Source organism: Osmerus mordax, chromosome 15 (assembly GCF_038355195.1).
Source record: "Osmerus mordax isolate fOsmMor3 chromosome 15, fOsmMor3.pri, whole genome shotgun sequence".
Taxonomy (NCBI): Eukaryota; Metazoa; Chordata; class Actinopteri; order Osmeriformes; family Osmeridae; genus Osmerus; species Osmerus mordax.
In genome coordinates, this window is record NC_090064.1 from 16856330 (window position 1) to 16873380 (window position 17051).

Genomic DNA, 17051 nt, shown 5'->3' on the forward strand with positions numbered 1-17051 from the left:
CAGCGACACGCGCAGTACTACCTGCTAATCCCCGTTACTCACGACTCACTAGGCTGATAGACGGTGTAACCGGCGGAGTTGGAAAATAACTTTATGTGATTTTGGTCATCTGCGGAACTTTTCAATGATTTATTTCTGGAGTAAAATATAGCCTATAAACTTTTGTCAAATGGATTCTTTCAGTGGAATTGTTCTTCTTTTGACTTTTGATTGGGTCTGACTTACTGGAACTCAGGAAGTTTTACAGAGTTCCGTTTGTAATAGAAAACCAACCGGAGGCATTGATGGAGACGTTTGAAAACCAGATATGACAGGAAAGCTATCTTCCATTCATTTTATGGACTATGCCTATTTCTTATGGCGTGATTCATCAAAATAATTGTATTTAAAAGAAGCTGTGTCTGCTTCTTTCATTGACAGAAGATCGCATTTGAAGAAAATTCTGAATTTGAGATTTGGCTTGAACTTAAAACTGCACCTCAGAAACTGTCGGACTCCAAATTGGACACACAATGACACGCTGTCGGTTCGCCTTCGCAGGGCTGTGGTGGAGCGCTTACTGCATGTTCCTTATTGCCGGTAGCAATTATTTATTCGATGGGAGCAACGACGTACATCAAAGTTTCATTCACCGGCGGTTACGGACACATGAAAAGAGAGAAATGCAGAAGGAAATTCTGTCTATTCTCGGACTTCCACACCGACCAAGACCGCATCTGTCTCACGGAAAATATAACTCTGCTCCGCTCTTTATGCTTGATCTATACAATATCATTTCGAGCGAGGAGAAGAACGAAGTAGACGGCATGTTGGACCAACACCAGTCCATGTTCACAACCCAAGCTCCCCCTTTAGCATCGCTTCAAGAGAACGGCTTTCTGAACGACGCAGATATGGTGATGAGCTTTGTTAATTTAGGTAAGAAATGCAGCTTTTCTTTCGTTATTAATCGTTTTATTAATGTCATTTGTTAGGAGTTTCAAGATGAATGGAAAATATGGATCAATAATCTAAAACTAGTGCGTAAAAATGATGCAGATCTTAAAGCGATGGTTATCCCCAAGCACACGGCTCCTACGTGAGAATAACAGGTGTTTGGTGTTGCGTGGGTTCACCGTTGAAGCCGATGCGATGTTTTTACGCATGGCTTTAAGAACCCTGATCAACACTTTTCTGAGCTCTCCTCTTACAGAATCAGCCACTAACTAACCCCTGCGGTCACGGTAAGCCTACACATTGTCTTAAGACAGTTTAAAATAAGACTTCGATACTCTTTACTGGTGTTTCCGCTCGACGCGTTTATTTTGCCGAGCAGTGGTGGACTAAGAATGTTGTGCAATTGGTTCCGTGATTTATGTCCGTGGGAGGAAAGTTGAACACATTCTCACCAAAGTAGATATTTCAATCAACATCCACGACGCTGGTATAAGTCTATTCTTGGCACCGACTAACAAGTTGAAGTTTTGTGCGTAAACTTCGGTACATGTTTGTGCTGCTTTGCTAGTTTTTCTTAATTAGCCCTCGGGGATGAAAAGATACTTTAATCATAACGGTTAAACATGAAAGCCCACGGACACTCCTTCCATTAGCTGCGCTGCTGTTTATAGTGCAATTCTAAACAAGACTGTGTGAAGATAAACAGACGTGTTACCAGACTCGCGGGTCAGCGCTGCTAAACCAGATGAATGTCATTCTTTGGCCATTTTTTGGAGTCTGAGAGCTGAAAGCTTAAGGCCGAATCCCACGAGGAAAATAAACTGTAACACTTCCAGAAAGTCTTGTTGAGCTCGTGCCTACAACCACACAATTCCACAATTGATGAGCTGCGTTATTGCGGATAGTTACATAAACGACACTCTCCGCCTTCATATTTATTGTCCTCTGGAGAATTTAATCGTGAAATTGCAACATGTGGCGATGAAAGCTGACTATTTAGGCCGGGAAGGGTCTGTTTTGTTCTCCACGGTGTCTCTATTTACTACGCCGGGAGCTCTGTAGCGCCCTGTGTGGTTTTGAAACCCTTTGAGCGCCTCGCACATATGGGAATCTACTTCCACCAATCACGCCCTGCACATCTTTTGACTATTCCCTCAAACTCCAGAGTCGAGGGATTAGATTGCCATTTCTCCCAATAGTACACAGAGTTCTGAGTGGTCTGGAGGAAACGGCCTTCCTCGAATGTGATAGTAATTAATGTAAAACAGGCCAAGGCGCTCCATCTGCTTTGGAAATAAGACATCGCGCGACCACCGTTTGTCAGCGTCATCAGATTTGTTTTCCATAGTCATGTTTTTTTGTTGTTATCCAGTGTTTTCTGACAGTAACACTGGGGGCCACTCTGCTTGGGACAAAACCTTTCGAGTGGTCTCTGGACATCCTATCCAACTCCATCACTACAATGATATTTTAAACAGTAATGCACGAGTCTAGACAGCCGGTTACAACATCTCATAATGGCCCCTCAGCCGATAGCGCAACTGGTGGTGACCGAGTTTTCGGTAGTTTTCCCGCGGGGTGGAAGGAGAGGTCTCCGTACAGAGAGCGTCTCCGGTGTGAACCAGACCCTCTCCCGCTCAGGATTCAACTGTAGGTCTGGCCGTCGGTTCCTCAACAATTCATTAATAGAAAGATCTGTTGACTCACATATAAGAAGAGAGGAAAGAGAACTTAAATTTAGGTTAACAGAAACACCTTGTTCCTTCCTCGTTCCTAGAATAGAGTGTTTACCTTGTGGATATCCTAGTTTCCAGTGGTGGTTTGTGACACTACGCTACAGTATGAGTCACATTGTGACCTGTAACAGGCCACACTTGTCCTGAAGCAACTTGTCGAATAATTGGTCCTCATTTGCTCTTTAAACACAGCTGCCTTCTCGGGAGTTCCAGAGCATTTTCTGGTAATTTTCAATCGAGTTTTTGTTATTTTTCTTGACAAAGACACAACACACAGAATTATGTGATATTAAAAATGACTTTGGACTGCGTACTGCCAGTCAAAATCTGGTATTTTCTTGTCAATATAGTGCTTTATTCTGATGGTTCAGCGAAGCCCAGTGAGGCAGGTGTAGAGGCCTCAGTTAGGTTGGTTTGGCACCCAACACTACCCAAGCCTCCCATCCCTGTTTGAGCTCCTTGTTTACCTGCCAGCTTGTCAGGAAGGGGAACTTCCAGCCCGCCAGTGTGAGAATCTCACCTCCTGTTTTAAAGGAGCTCCTCTCCACCTGAAGACTTCAGGCCTCCCTCTCTCCTCTCCACCGGAAGACTTCAGGCCTCCCTCTCTCCTCTCCACCTTCAGGCCTCCCTCTCTCCTCTCCACCTTCAGGCCTCCCTCTCTCCTCTCCACCTTCAGGCCTCCCTCTCTCCTCTCCACCTTCAGGCCTCCCTCTCCCTGATCCACAGACGAGGAGGACCCCTCCCTCCATTCACAAACTACCTTCATCCCTCTCATCCCTCCATCCCCCCTCACCCCACTCTCCACACCCCATTGCACTGCTAAAGCTAGCTGTCATTGCCCTTCTTAGCTAAGTCAACAGCCACCCGCGCAGCCCTAGTGCCCCAGCAGACTCCCTCCCACACTTGAAAGCTGACCTCGGAGATGGAGGTTTTAGGAGAAAGAGGGAGCGGGGTTTTCTCAAGATTAGCCAGGTCCAGACAATCCAGGGCTTATGAAGAACTCTGGGGCTTGTTAAATGCCTGTTATTCCTGTCTTATGATGCCTGGCAGTGTTTCTGAGTGTTAAAGCTGCAGTAAGCTGTCTGTTTGCACCAGGACGTGTCCCAAAGCCTCGGCCTGATCAAGTCATTAGGCGGCCGCCTTCAAACAGTTAACTGTTTGAAGGAGAGGCTTTTCCCTGCTACGTTTAAACCATGTGAACTGTGGCCTCTGTTCTGCCTCTAGCCCTTTATCCCCTAGCCTCTATCCTGCCTCTAACTCTTTATCCCTCTTTATATTATTTGGCCTCTATTTGCCCCCCTGGGCCTCTATATTCTGTCTCAGACCCCCCCATGTTTGGCCCAAATTCAGCTCTTTCAAAGGGAACAAACAAACTGAGGGAACATCTCTACTTTACATGGTTTGTCTTTATCTACTAAAATCCTTTTTCTTTTTGTTGAAACCTACAAAACCTAAAACCTTTGCATCCTGTTGTGTCTCTTACCAACCAAACAGCCTTGAAGATCATCACTCATAGATCAACACGCACATACACACAACAGACACACGCTTACGCCCACTCACAAAAACACACACACACATGAAACGACCCCAAGGCCAGGAGATAAGATTTTTAAAGAGAGCATTCCGTTTACACTTGAAGAAGTCTGTCACACCCGGCTCCTCTCTCCTCGATGATATCTCTCCCTCTCACGGCATAACTCACCATACTGACAAGATGGCTGCCGAGATTACATCTCAACTACTAAGAATGCCAAGGACTGTTTTTGTAGCGTCTCCCTCTCACTCTCCCTCGGGAGCTGTTGGCATTCCAGACCCCAGCGGGATGGCGTGGGACGGGGAACGTGGAGAGATAAGAACGTGAGACATGGCACACTCCTGGAGTTAACAATCTGCCCAGGACGGTTGATAACCTTGAGAGAACATCTGATTAGGAAACACTCTGAAACATCATCTGTCATGTTCTCTCTCTCTCTCTCTCTCTCTCTCTCTCTCTCTCTCTCTCTCTCTGTCTCTCTCTCTAATCCTTCTCTCTCTCTTTGCATCTCCATCTTTAACAGTAGTTGATCGTAAGCTCTATTATGTACAGTATAAACCCACAGAAACTCATCTGTGGTTGCAGTGACTAAGCTAGTCCTCTTTAAGTATATGTCTTGTATGTCTAGTACGCTAGCCTGTCTAGTACGCTAGCCTAGCTACAAACCTGTCACCTGTCTGGTCTCTTTTATATGGAACTTTACAGGGCTGTATCACACACACCTAATCATTAACCTGAGGAAAACTGTCTGGCTGCGTGCAGGTGTGTGTGTGTGTGAGAGAGACACCCCTCTCTTACCCCCTCCCCCCCTTGAGGAGTTATGGATCTCAGGGCAGTATAGGTGATGTTGGCCCTGAATCAACACAGCACTGATATGTTGATGCGAAGCAGCTGTGAACCTGTGAAACGCACACTCACACACGTGCACACTCACACATACACACACATGCACACTCACACCTACATACACGTGCACACGCACACTCACCTATTCTAAACAACAGAGTGTCTCAGATGGACACCTGAGTGTGGCTCTGCGTGCCGTCTCCTGGACCAGACTGCAGGCCGTCTCCTGGACCAGACTTCAGGCCGTCTCCTGGACCAGACTGCAGGCCGTCTCCTGGACCAGACAGCAGGACACGGCCTGACTGCATCCTGCAGGTTCAGTCGACACGACGACATCACAGAAGTCCTGGACAATAATGAGTCTAGTTAAGGAAGACGCTCACAAGACGTACATTTCACCACCGTCATCCACGCAGTCGCATTCCTCCGCTGAGCCACCGGGAGAAGAGAGAGATTTATCTCTCCTGAAGCACACACAGACGAGAGCTGGAGATCAAGACGTGAACAGGAAGAGTGGAGGATGACAGGAGGCAGGGGTGAAAGGTCACAAGGCCCTGGAGTTTAGCAGAGGGAGGTGGGAATGTGTGTGTGTTGGAGTCCAGAGTTCCTCTCTAGTTGTGGAAGATGTTTCTGGATGCAGGAGCCGAGGGCCCGGCCCCTTCACCCTGTGTGTTCCTAGATGGTCCGACCTCCAAAGAGGACATGCCTGAAACAACAACCAGGAGAATCGGGCCCGCGGGCCTCAGTGCTCCGATCGCTCCCATCCGGACGGGCAGCCCGCCTCCCAAACAAGCTGCCTCGCTCTAATTTACGAGGCTGGGACTGACTGGGAGGGGGAGGGAGGGGAGGGGAGGGGAGGGGAGGGGAGGGGAGGGGAGGGGAGGGGAGGGGAGGGGAGGGGAGGGGAGGGGAGGGGAGGGGAGGGGAGGGGAGAGGAGAGGAGAGGAGAGGAGAGGAGAGGAGAGGAGAGGAGAGGAGAGGAGAGGAGAGGAGAGGAGAGGAGAGGAGAGGAGAGGAGAGGAGAGGAGAGGAGGGGAGAGGAGGGGAGGGGAGGGGAGGGGAGGGGAATGGGAGGGGATGGTGACTTTCCAAACATGATATGAGCTGGAAAACAGGGAGGTTATAGAACGAGGGATGAAGGTGGGGAGAGAGAGAGAGGCGGAAGAGGGTGAGAGAAAATAGGATGGAGAAATGGAAAGAGTGGAATGGGAGGAAGATAGAAAGAGAGTGACAGTGAAAGCTGTGTGAATAGAGATGTGGTGAGACTGGAGAGAGAAACAGGGAGAGAGAGGGAGAGGAAGAAGGTGGGCAGGCAGGACTGAGATCACCGCAATTACTCCCACTGACACATTCCATTCCTCAGGTCAATCAGTGTGGCTGTGTTTATGTCACCCTCCCTGGCCCCCCGGCCCCTTAAACCAGCTTGTGCTGGTTGTGTAGTTGTGTGTATGGTATGTAAAAGAGTCTAGGCTTGCTGATGGAGGAGATACAGGATGTTGAAGCCTCCCATCCACCTCATGTTGACCCTCTGACCGTACAAGAGCAGCTAGGGTAGATGTACCAGAAGCAGGCTCCTTTAGAGCCCTCCGCTGGTCCCTCCCCCTGGTCCCTCCCCCTGGTCCCTCCCCCTGGTCCGACAGGCCTGACCTGGCTGCTGCTCACAGCGGGGAACCCGACCGGCCCTCCAGGACCCAACAGATCATCGTGGGCTCTGAGCCGCTGAAACACACTGTGGTCAACATGACTGGGAAGCATCCAAAGGGAATAGCTCCAAGTCTCAACCCGACCCTTAGTAGGAGGGAGGGAGAGGGAGAGGGAGGGAGGGAGGGAGAGGGAGAGGGAGGGGGGGAGAGAGAGAGAGATACTTCTACCCTTGCAGTCTTCTAGCTTGCTGCTGTGGAATGTCAGCCACCAATATTTTGACTTCTCTTTTGGAAACAGCTGCGTTTCCTTTTTCAAAGATATTTTTTCCTTATTTATCGGATCCCTCAGGAGGAATCCATCTCTCCAGACTGACACCAGCTTCCTCCTTTAAATCTGCTAGAGCCGGGGCAAGCCCCGCCCCGCCCCGTGCACACACACCTGCTGGAGCAGCGCAGATCACTATAGCAGGTCTCCCTGCTGGCTCTGCTGCCCTGCTGTCTCTCTCCATCTCTGTCTGTTGCTCGCTCTCTCTCTTTTGGTCTACCTGTCTCTCTGTCTGTCTCTGACACACAAACACATTCTGTCACTCTGTCTTTCACTTTCACTCTATTTCTCTGACACACACACATACTGTTTCTCTTTCACACACACACACACGCACACACTCCAGGGACCCGCTCTCAAATGGCATTCCACGAAGCCTGACGGGCCAATAAAAGGAAACCTTGACAATAATAATCTCAGACTTGGCCGAGCATGAAGAAGAAGGCCGTAGAAGCGAGAGGGTTTGGGCCAGACAACAAAGAGAGACTATATCAAAACCATGGACTACATCTCTGTTTGCTGTTTATTGACTTTGTTCTAATATGAGCCGTCGCTCCCGGACCCTCAGAGGGAAGCAGCAGCAGGGGAATCTACTGCTCTACAGATCTATAGATCTACTGCTCTACAGATCTATAGATCTACTGCTCTATAGATCTACTGCTCTACAGATCTACTGCTCTACAGATCTATAGATCTACTGCTCTACAGATCTATAGATCAACTGCTCTATAGATCTACTGCTCTACAGATCTACTGCTCTACAGATCTATAGATCTACTGCGCTACAGATCTATAGATCTACTGGTTTACAGATCTATAGATCTACTGCTCTACAGATCTATAGATCTACTGCTTTACAGATCTATAGATCTACTGCGCTACAGATCTATAGATCTACTGGTTTACAGATCTATAGATCTACTGCTCTACAGATCTATAGATCTACTGCTCTACAGATCTATAGATCTACTGCTTTACAGATCTATAGATCTACTGCTCTACAGATCTATAGATCTACTGCTTTACAGATCTATAGATCTGCTGCTCTACAGATCTATAGATCTACTGCTTTACAGATCTATAGATCTGCTGCTCTACAGATCTATAGATCTACTGCTTTACAGATCTATAGATCTGCTGCTCTACAGATCTATAGATCTGCTGCTCTACAGATCTACTGAAATCTGAAAACAGGCAGCATGGTTCCACCCAGTGCTGCCCCCCCCGGTCTCAGATACGTGAGAGGACAGCACCCCCCCCACAGACGTGCCTGATGAGACGACTCGCGCGTCGGCCTGCCAGACTGTTGAATCAGCTGCTTGGCAGAACCAGGTTTTTATTCCTGCCTCCATATGTCAGAAAGTGGATAAGAATGTGAGTGTTTATTTTCTAGTACATTTCCCTGTTTAATGGAATTTCCTTTCGATTAGAAAAAAGATGTTGCCGTATTTGTTGACAGCTCGTTGGCTTGGCCTGCTCTTACGAGGGCTGCTGGGAGAAATGTTACCAGAATATCAACACCGAGGAGCCTCTGTCTCTCTGGGCTGGTTTGGGTTTGGGTTAGGGACTCTGTATTTAAAACACACACACAAACACACATTCACCCTCGCACGGCACACCTACACACACACACAGGCACCAACATGCACCGCACACACACAGGTGTAACACACTGCATCAACGCACACCTCACCCCCAACTCCCCCCACACCCCCCACAGACTCTGGAACATTCCTCTCGGCACCGGAGTGTTCATATCGTTCTCAGGTCTGAGAGAAGGTCTGAAATCTCCCAATGACACACAGGTATGCTGGGATGAGTCCCAACATTCGACCAATGACACACAGGTATGCTGGGTGAGTTCCTGCTGCTATCCTGGCAGGGGGGCTGCTGGCCAGACCTTGGAAATCTTTTAACAGAGTCCGAGCTGAGGGGCAATTATCCCAAATGACCCTGGAGCCTCTAGACAGCTCAGCTGAGGCAGGAGCTGATGGGGTTCCAGATTACTGTGTGTCTTCTGTCCTGGTGCTGGGGTGGAATGCAGCCCTGGTGTGTCCTGGTGCTGGGGTGGAATGCAGCCCTGGTGTGGATGGACCGGGAGGCCAGGGGAGGGAGAGGGGAGGGAGAGGGGAGGCTTTGGGACAGCAGACATCAGTCTGTCAGGGGTTTGAACGAGGCCCCCCCCCCCCCGATCACATTTAAAGAGGATTAGAAGATGATCACAGTAGAAAAGTACAGGATTATAGGATCCTAATTGATCCAATCCATGGAGACTGGCGAGTGATGTCATTATCTAAGCTGTGGAGCTGAAGCTTCGACAGGTGAGGCCTGGGAGACTCCTGGGGCTGCTAGTGGCATGAGACCTTCTCTGTAGAGGGGAGGTCTCTCTCTCATGTCCCAGGGTTCTGGTCTCTCACGTCTCCAGCGTGCTGGTCTCTCCACATGTGCCCAGTATGGAGGGGTAATCAGTTCCTGACCATCCATTCTCACACTACTAGTGTGCTGTAATGGGTGTGTGAAAATATGAGTTTGTGTGTGTGTGTGTCCAGTCATAAACCCTGGATACCATCAGTGACTGCTGCCTGGGCCCGTGGTGCCTGGTGGGCAGGCTTTGATACAGGGGCTGGGTCAGGGGAGGGGCTGGGTCAGGGGAGAGGCTGGGTCAGGGGAGAGGCTGGGGCTGAGTCAGTGGAGAGGCTGGGTCAGGGGAGAGGCTGGGGCTGGGTCAGGGGAGAGGCTGGGTCAGGGGAGAGGCTGGGTCAGGGGAGAGGGTGCGTCAGGGGAGAGGCTGGGGCTGGGTCAGGGGAGAGGCTGGGTCAGGGGAAAGGCTGGGCCAGGGAAGAGAGGCTGGGGCTGGGGAGAGGCAGGGGCTGGGTCAGGGGAGAGGCTGGGTCAGGGGAGAGGCTGGGGCTGGGGAGATGCAGGGTCAGGGGAGAGGCTAGGGCTTGGTCAGGGGAGAGGCTGGGTCAGGGGAGAGGCCAGGGCTGGGTCAGGGGAGAGGCCAGGGCTGGGTCAGGGGAGAGGCCAGGGCTGGGTCAGGGGAGAGGCCAGGGCTGGTACCCAGGGACTCTGGCCCTCCGAGCTGCCTGACTACAAACATCCTGGGCAAGCGGGACATGGAAACCCAACCCTGGAGGTAGCTGAGCGTAGCCTGTAAAGCCCTCTGTGACCTGGCTTGTGAAAAGCAAAAGAATAGAGCAAAGTTCCTGTCTCTGAAGCCCCAGAGCTTCCCAAGAAACCAGAGTTGAACAAACCTTTAATTAACCGAACCGAGAAGCAGTACTGGAGAGAGAGCACAGAGATGTTTAGGAGCTGCTCCCTCCAGCACCCTTGCCTCCGCCAGAGGAACCAGATAGATTTGCCGTATAATGACATAAACACACAGGAATTATAGTCCTGCCTTCGACCACTGTTGTGTCTTTACTGGTTAAACCAGCAGATTTGCTGACACTTTCTTGAGAGGCAATGAAATCAAAATATTTTGTGGGTTGGGAGAGTTCCTGAATGATTAGCCAATCTGACAGATTAATGACAAAGAAGATTATTGTGGGGTTATTCATAGACGCTCTAGTGTTTTGTAAAGGGTAGAGGGTGTAGAGGGTGGTTGCAACTTTTATTTTAATGTATTTTAGTGAGGTCTAAGTGGTTTTATATTTCAGACTATGAAGTCTCTGGTATGTTGCTCATTGCCTCCTGGGCCATGAACATGAAGATGAAGAATGATTTCCTTTGCAAAGCTGATCGGCCTAGCGACCAACCATCTTCCAGAGCCTCTTGAGGAATGAAGATTTGCAGTCTGCAACTAATCAGAGAACTATAACATCCAAACAACATTGCAGCAGACTTTTTCTCCATCAGAGTACCTGAGTAAACCTCCTCATGGTAAATAATTACTAAGCGTAAACATCAATCTCAGACCTGGGCAGAGCAGCAGCTGACCTTGCTGTCTCCGCAACCTCTTCAAACCGTTCCTCAGGAAGGTCCCGCTGACAGCCCTCCCTGGAGCAGGTATAAGAGCCTTCTCTCTGGGGCTCAGGTAGCACAGTTGATATCAGGCCCTCTGTCACAGTGCCTCCCTGTGACCTGGAGTGGCACAGCAAGTAGACCAAGACAACATTGTCCCAAACAGGTAGCAGAAGGACTTCAATCAAAGTTTGAATGTTGCCTCATCGTGCAGATATGTTTGGAAGCAGTTCTGTTGGGGAGGGGGGGGGGCTGTACTGTGTGGGATAATGACAATAGCATTCAGGACACTGGACGCAGATGTTGCGCAGGTGGAAACGAGAGAACAGCTTCAATTAAAGCTATCCAAAACTCCCCCTCCTCTCCTTATCCTCACCTCCTCTCTCTCTCTCTCTCTCTCTCTCTCTCTCTATATATATATATATATATATATATCTCCCTCTCTCTCTCCCTGCTCACCCCATCATCCCTTTCCATCTCTTTCTTTTTAACTATCTATCTGTGAGGATGGAAACCGCCCACCTGGCTGAACCAAATCATACATTCCACTCTGCACTGGGCTCACCCAGGCCTGCCTGTTGTCCTGTCCTTTACTATCGAAATCTGTGTGTGTTGGTGTGTGTGTTGGTGTGTGTGTGTGTGATAGTGTGTGCATGCGTACACGTGTGTGTTTGTTGTATAGAGGCATTTGTATGCCCCAGTTTGTGTGGTGAGAACGTGTGTTTGTACGGTATTGCCCAATGTGTGTGCTAGCAGTTCTGGTCAGTGTTTCTGGTCAGTGTTTCTGGTCAGTGTTTCTGGTCAGCCCATTCTTCGTTAACAGCCTGTGCCAACCCGGCCCTCGTTCACCCCTCCATCTGTTTCCATGACATGCTATTAGTTGGAAAGATGTACTCCTGCTGTCCCGTCTTTAGAAACACTTGAGGCAGATTCCTCCTCAGCGAGGCCCAGGCATCTCCTCCTGGATCCTCAGCGGTCAGGTAGAGCTGGGATCAGATGTGCTGGTAAGTCTGTGTGTGTCAGGGTCTCTCAGAAGCTCCATGGAGCCTGATGGAGCCTGATGGAGCCTGATGGAGCCTCCAGCAGTGTGAGGGGGGGCACGGAGGTCATCCAGGGGACCTGGGGTCACTACTCTGGGGGAGAGGGATGGTGGTAGAGCTGCATATCTAGACGTCACTGGTTTAAATCCCACCCCGTTTGTCACTTTGGATATAGTCTTCCAAGTAATTACATAACATGAACCGAGATGCCAGAAGAGGAACCACTCTTCAGGTGTGATCAGGACCAGGCGGCACTGGTGATACACATCCACACAGCCTGCTGGAACATCCACACAGCCTGCTGGAACATCCACACAGCCTGCTGGAACATCCACACAGCCTGCTGGAACATCCACACAGCCTGCTGGAACATCCACACAGCCTGCTGGAACATCCACACAGCCTGCTGGAACATCCACACAGCCTGCTGGAACATCCACACAGCCTGCTGGAACATCCACACAGCCTGCTGGAACATCCACACAGCCTGCTGGAACTCAGCTCCGCCCCCCTGACACAAGGCCTTCCCCTGCCTGATGGAACTTTCCCGGTGACTGTGTGATGGGTGTGTGTGTGTGTGTGTGTGACTGTGTGATGAGTGTATGTGACTGTGTGATGGGTGTGTGTGTGTGACTGTGTGATGAGTGTATGTGACTGTGTGATGGGTGTGTGTGTGTGTGACTGTGTGATGAGTGTATGTGACTGTGTGATGGGTGTGTGTGACTGTGTGATGGGTGTGTGTGTGTGTGACTGTGTGATGGGTGTGTGTGTGTGTGTGACTGTGTGATGGGTGTGTGTGACTGTGTGATGGGTGTGTGTGTGTGTGACTGTGTGATGGGTGTGTGTGTGTGTGTGACTGTGTGACTGTGTGATGGGTGTGTGTGACTGTGTGATGGGTGTGTGTGACTGTGTGATGGGTGTGTGTGTGTGTGACTGTGTGATGGGTGTGTGTGTGTGTGTGACTGTGTGATGGGTGTGTGTGACTGTGTGATGGGTGTGTGTGTGTGTGACTGTGTGATGGGTGTGTGTGTGTGTGTGTGTGACTGTGTGATGAGTGTATGTGACTGTGTGATGGGTGTGTGTGTGTGTGACTGTGTGATGGGTGTATGTGACTGTGTGATGGGTGTGTGTGTGTGTGTGTGTGACTGTGTGATGGGTGTGTGTGTGTGACTGTGTGATGGGTGTGTGTGTGTGTGACTGTGTGATGGGCGGTGTCACTGTAGGAGCCGTATCACACACACACAAGGCCACACACAGACACACGCACTCCTCTGTGTGTTAGTTAATGCAGTCCTTAGTAATCTGGTGGAGGGAGGACCTGCCTGCGTGTCAGCCCAGGAGCATGGAAATCCCATCAGCCACTGCTCCGGCTGTACTATCCGCCTGCTCCAGCACTTACAGAGGGAACCACAACCCTTAGAGCCCTGGGAACTACCGTGCTGCTGGAGATGTGTGTGTGTGTGTGAGAAAGAGAGAGAGAGAGAACGAGTGAGTGTTTCATCATGGGGGTGCTTGCAGAACATGGTTAGCGACAGGAAAGATTGAGGATAGGCATACTGTGCTACATGTTTATACTCCTCTCTCCCTCCCTCTCGCTTTCTCTTGCTCTCTCTGTCTCTCCCTCTGTCTCTCTCTCCCTTCCTCTCCCTCCGTCTCTCTCTCCCCCTTGCTTTCTCACTGTGTGGTACTGCTCTGTGGAGACATCCCAGTTCTGGGAGTTCAGACCAGAGTGAGACAGGAGTTCCCCGGGGAACCCAACCCAGCAGCCATCGTTGCCCTGGGCGATGTGGGAGAGCTCTTCAGAGGAACGCTTGTTGGTTTTTCTCATTTGTTGAACCTCTCAAGTGGTCGAGAAACACACAGGCGAGTTTACAACCCCCAAATCATGGGCTTTCGCTGCAGACAATAACAAGGGGTTTATTTAAGGAAACACTAACCCACATCCCCATTAGTCCAGACGTATCAATCACACAGGATCGTTAAGAGTCCTTTATGGCCCAGCCCGCTGCTGAGTCTGTGAAGGAGATATCCGCTCTGCTCTCAGCCTGGGAGAATACACACAGACTCAAAACAACCGGAACTGTATTCCCAGTATGAGAAGTGAGCCAGCCTCTCTGATGTTGCTGTGTGGTTCCATGTTGAGAACTCTCAAACATGCTGCCCTGTTATTGACGTGTTCACAGTTCCTGGTTAACCTTGTGCTTCTGTCTGTTTCTCTCTCTCCCTCTGCTTCTACGTGTGTGTGTGTTTCTGAATGTGTGTATGTTTCTGTGTTTGTTTCTGTGCCTGTGTTTCTGAATGTGTGCATGTGTGTGTGTGTGTGTGTGTACGACAGTGGAGTACGACGGTGAGCTCTCTCCTCAGAGACGACATCACAAGCAGTTCAAGTTCAACCTGTCCCAGATCCCCGAGGGAGAGGCGGTGACGGCCTCAGAGTTCCGCCTCTACAAGGAGTGCGTGAGCCGCGCGTTCCGGAACGAAACGCTGAACCTGAGCGTGTTCCAGGTGGTGATAGAGCAACCCAACAGGTAACACACTTACACACACTCTCTCTAGCTTTTATCCAAAGCAACATACAAACAGTGCATGTAGAGAAGTGCAGTAAAAGATCAAGGATCAGAAGTGAACAGTTCTAACAGTATTTCGGTTTTCAGAATCAAAGAACGGTCTGTATTTACCAGACAGCCCCACCTAGCAGGACTCTATACTGGACCAACCCTTCCTAGCAGCTACGAGAATGCTTGGATGTCTTCAACATCACGGACCATAAGAGCCTTCACAAGTCGATAGCAAAACAGTTTCAGTTGAGAGGATGTAGTGCGTCCATGCTAAAAGTTAGCCTAGCCTAGCATCCGAAGGCCAGGATTGATAGGGTGTTTATGAGCATGGAGCTAGCTCTGTGCTCTCAGCGGGAAACTGGCTTCCATCATGGTTTCCTGCCATGTGGTTTATGTCGAGAGGCAAGACCACAAGGTCTTACTAAAATAACCCCACTACAGAGTCCCAAAACAGCCTGAGTTAGATCTGGGCTTGCACACACACCAAACATTTACATTGTGGCTTTGAGATGAACACAGCCTCCCTCTGATGGAACAGCCTCCCTCTGACGGAACAGCCTTCTCTGATGGAAAAGCCTCCCTCTGACGGAACAGCCTCCCTCTGATGGAACAGCCTTCTCTGATGGAACAGCCTCCCTCTGACGGAACAGCCTTCTCTGATCGAAAAGCCTCCCTCTGATGGAAAACCCTCCCTCTGATGGAAAACCCTCCCTCTGATGGAAAAGCCTCCCTTTGATGGAACAGCCTTCTCTGATGGAACAGCCTCCTCTGATGGAACAGCCTCCTCTGACGGAACAGCCTCCCTCTGACGGAACAGCCTCCTCTGATGGAACAGCCTCCCTCTGATGGAACAGCCTCCCTCTGATGGAACAGCCTTCTCTGATGGAACAGCCTCCCTCTGATGGAACAGCCCCAGGGTCTCTGTGTGTAACACTGACAAATGAGAGCTGGCTTTTAATTTATTTATTTTTTATTTAGAGTAAAGATATAGGGATGTGGGTATGAACATCCAAAATTCCACAGAGAGAAGTTAAGCATACAAAGAGAGCTGAATGTTTTTATAGTTTTTAGTTGTTGTTTTTTGTTGTCCCTTGATATCGAGGATGTACTGTACAGGGGGGTTTAGCTTGGGGGTTTAGCTTAGCGGTTAGAGCACTGGACATTTCTACATTATTATAATCATTCATACAATACATGCTCACAAAACATGCTTGTGAATTATGCATGTCAGGAAATGTAGAATGATTAGTTTGTCTGGGTATCTTGTATCATGAGATGCCTGTTTGTCACATTCCTCCACCTCCATAACGGGTGGTTTGTGCAGGTGAAGCTCTAAGATATTCGGAGATGAAAGGGGCCATATATATCCAGTTTCAGTATTATTGCAGGACAAGATTTTTACCTTGAAGAAAATTACAGCTGGCTGTCACAGAGCTGTAGGCCTTCAGGTTTGAAGCGCACGATTGTGGACGTATGGACTCGTTTGCGCGTTTTTCCAAGTTGTGTTTCGAAGCTGTTTATACTGGCTGTATGGAGAGATGGCTGCATCTACCAGTCAAAACATATTCTGAAGTTTCCATTGAAGTTGCAGAATGAAACATGTATTTTGAAAGTGTGGTTGTTGTCTCAGGTCATGTCTGCTGTTGCCCCTGGGTAGTCTGGGTAGTCAAGCCTTCACCACATCCAGGGCTTGTTTCCCACGGTAACGGGTTCGCCTGCTAGCTGCAGACATAATGATAGGCTTCTTAATTAACTTCTCGCCTTTTGTACTTCTAATTTGATTGGCGTGGTTTCGCCAACACCAGCCGAGGAATGTGAGATCACAATGCAGAAAATGTGTGCGTGAAAAGACCTGACGGCTGGATAAATGTGCTTTATACTGACTTTTCACAGATTCAAATAGATTTCAATAAAAAAATGTAGAGCTTCCTTCTCTAGTGGCCTACAGCACACTGTCCTGTTGTGACTCTGTCAGGTTTTGAGGTCTTGACGGTGAAGAGATGGATGCTTGTTAAACTTGACACAGTGACACGACACGGTGTGTATTAGCAGTCGACAACATGGACCATAAAGCAGATTTATTATGACTGAACAGAAATAATAAAGGTTTGACATTTGACCTTATTATTCCAGTCCATTTAAGCAGTCAGTAAGAGGTTGTGGTATTTTACTGACCTGTTCCTCCCAGCGCTCACACACCCGCTCTGATCCCGAGCGGCCAGCTCCCGGTACACCGGCTCCTGCTGTGTCTGACGTGTGAAGTTACCGGTAGGGGGGCGACCGGGAACAGGCTCCCATGGAATCCTCCAGAAACCCTGTGCTTAACGAGCAGTAAAGAGGGGCTGCCCATGCATGGCTGCAGGGGCATTCCCAGAACACCTGGGTGACTGAGGGCTTTGATGTGGGACGAAGGGGAGGGGCCATCGGACCTGAGCTGTGGGATTACTGTAATAGGGACAGAGCACAG

The 17051-nt window shown here is 49.5% G+C and overlaps 1 protein-coding gene across 1 annotated transcript in view; it reads left to right on the forward strand.

Annotated features, from left to right (window-relative positions):
* Positions 1-409: 409 nt before the first annotated feature.
* bmp6 (bone morphogenetic protein 6) overlaps positions 410-17051 on the forward strand; it is a 26118-nt gene continuing 9476 nt past the window's right edge. Inside the window, exons 1-2 of the mRNA XM_067251314.1 lie at positions 410-918; positions 14362-14554. Coding sequence (XP_067107415.1) covers positions 513-918; positions 14362-14554 — 599 coding nt within the window. The 5' untranslated portion in view covers positions 410-512. The remainder of the gene's footprint in view (positions 919-14361; positions 14555-17051) is intronic.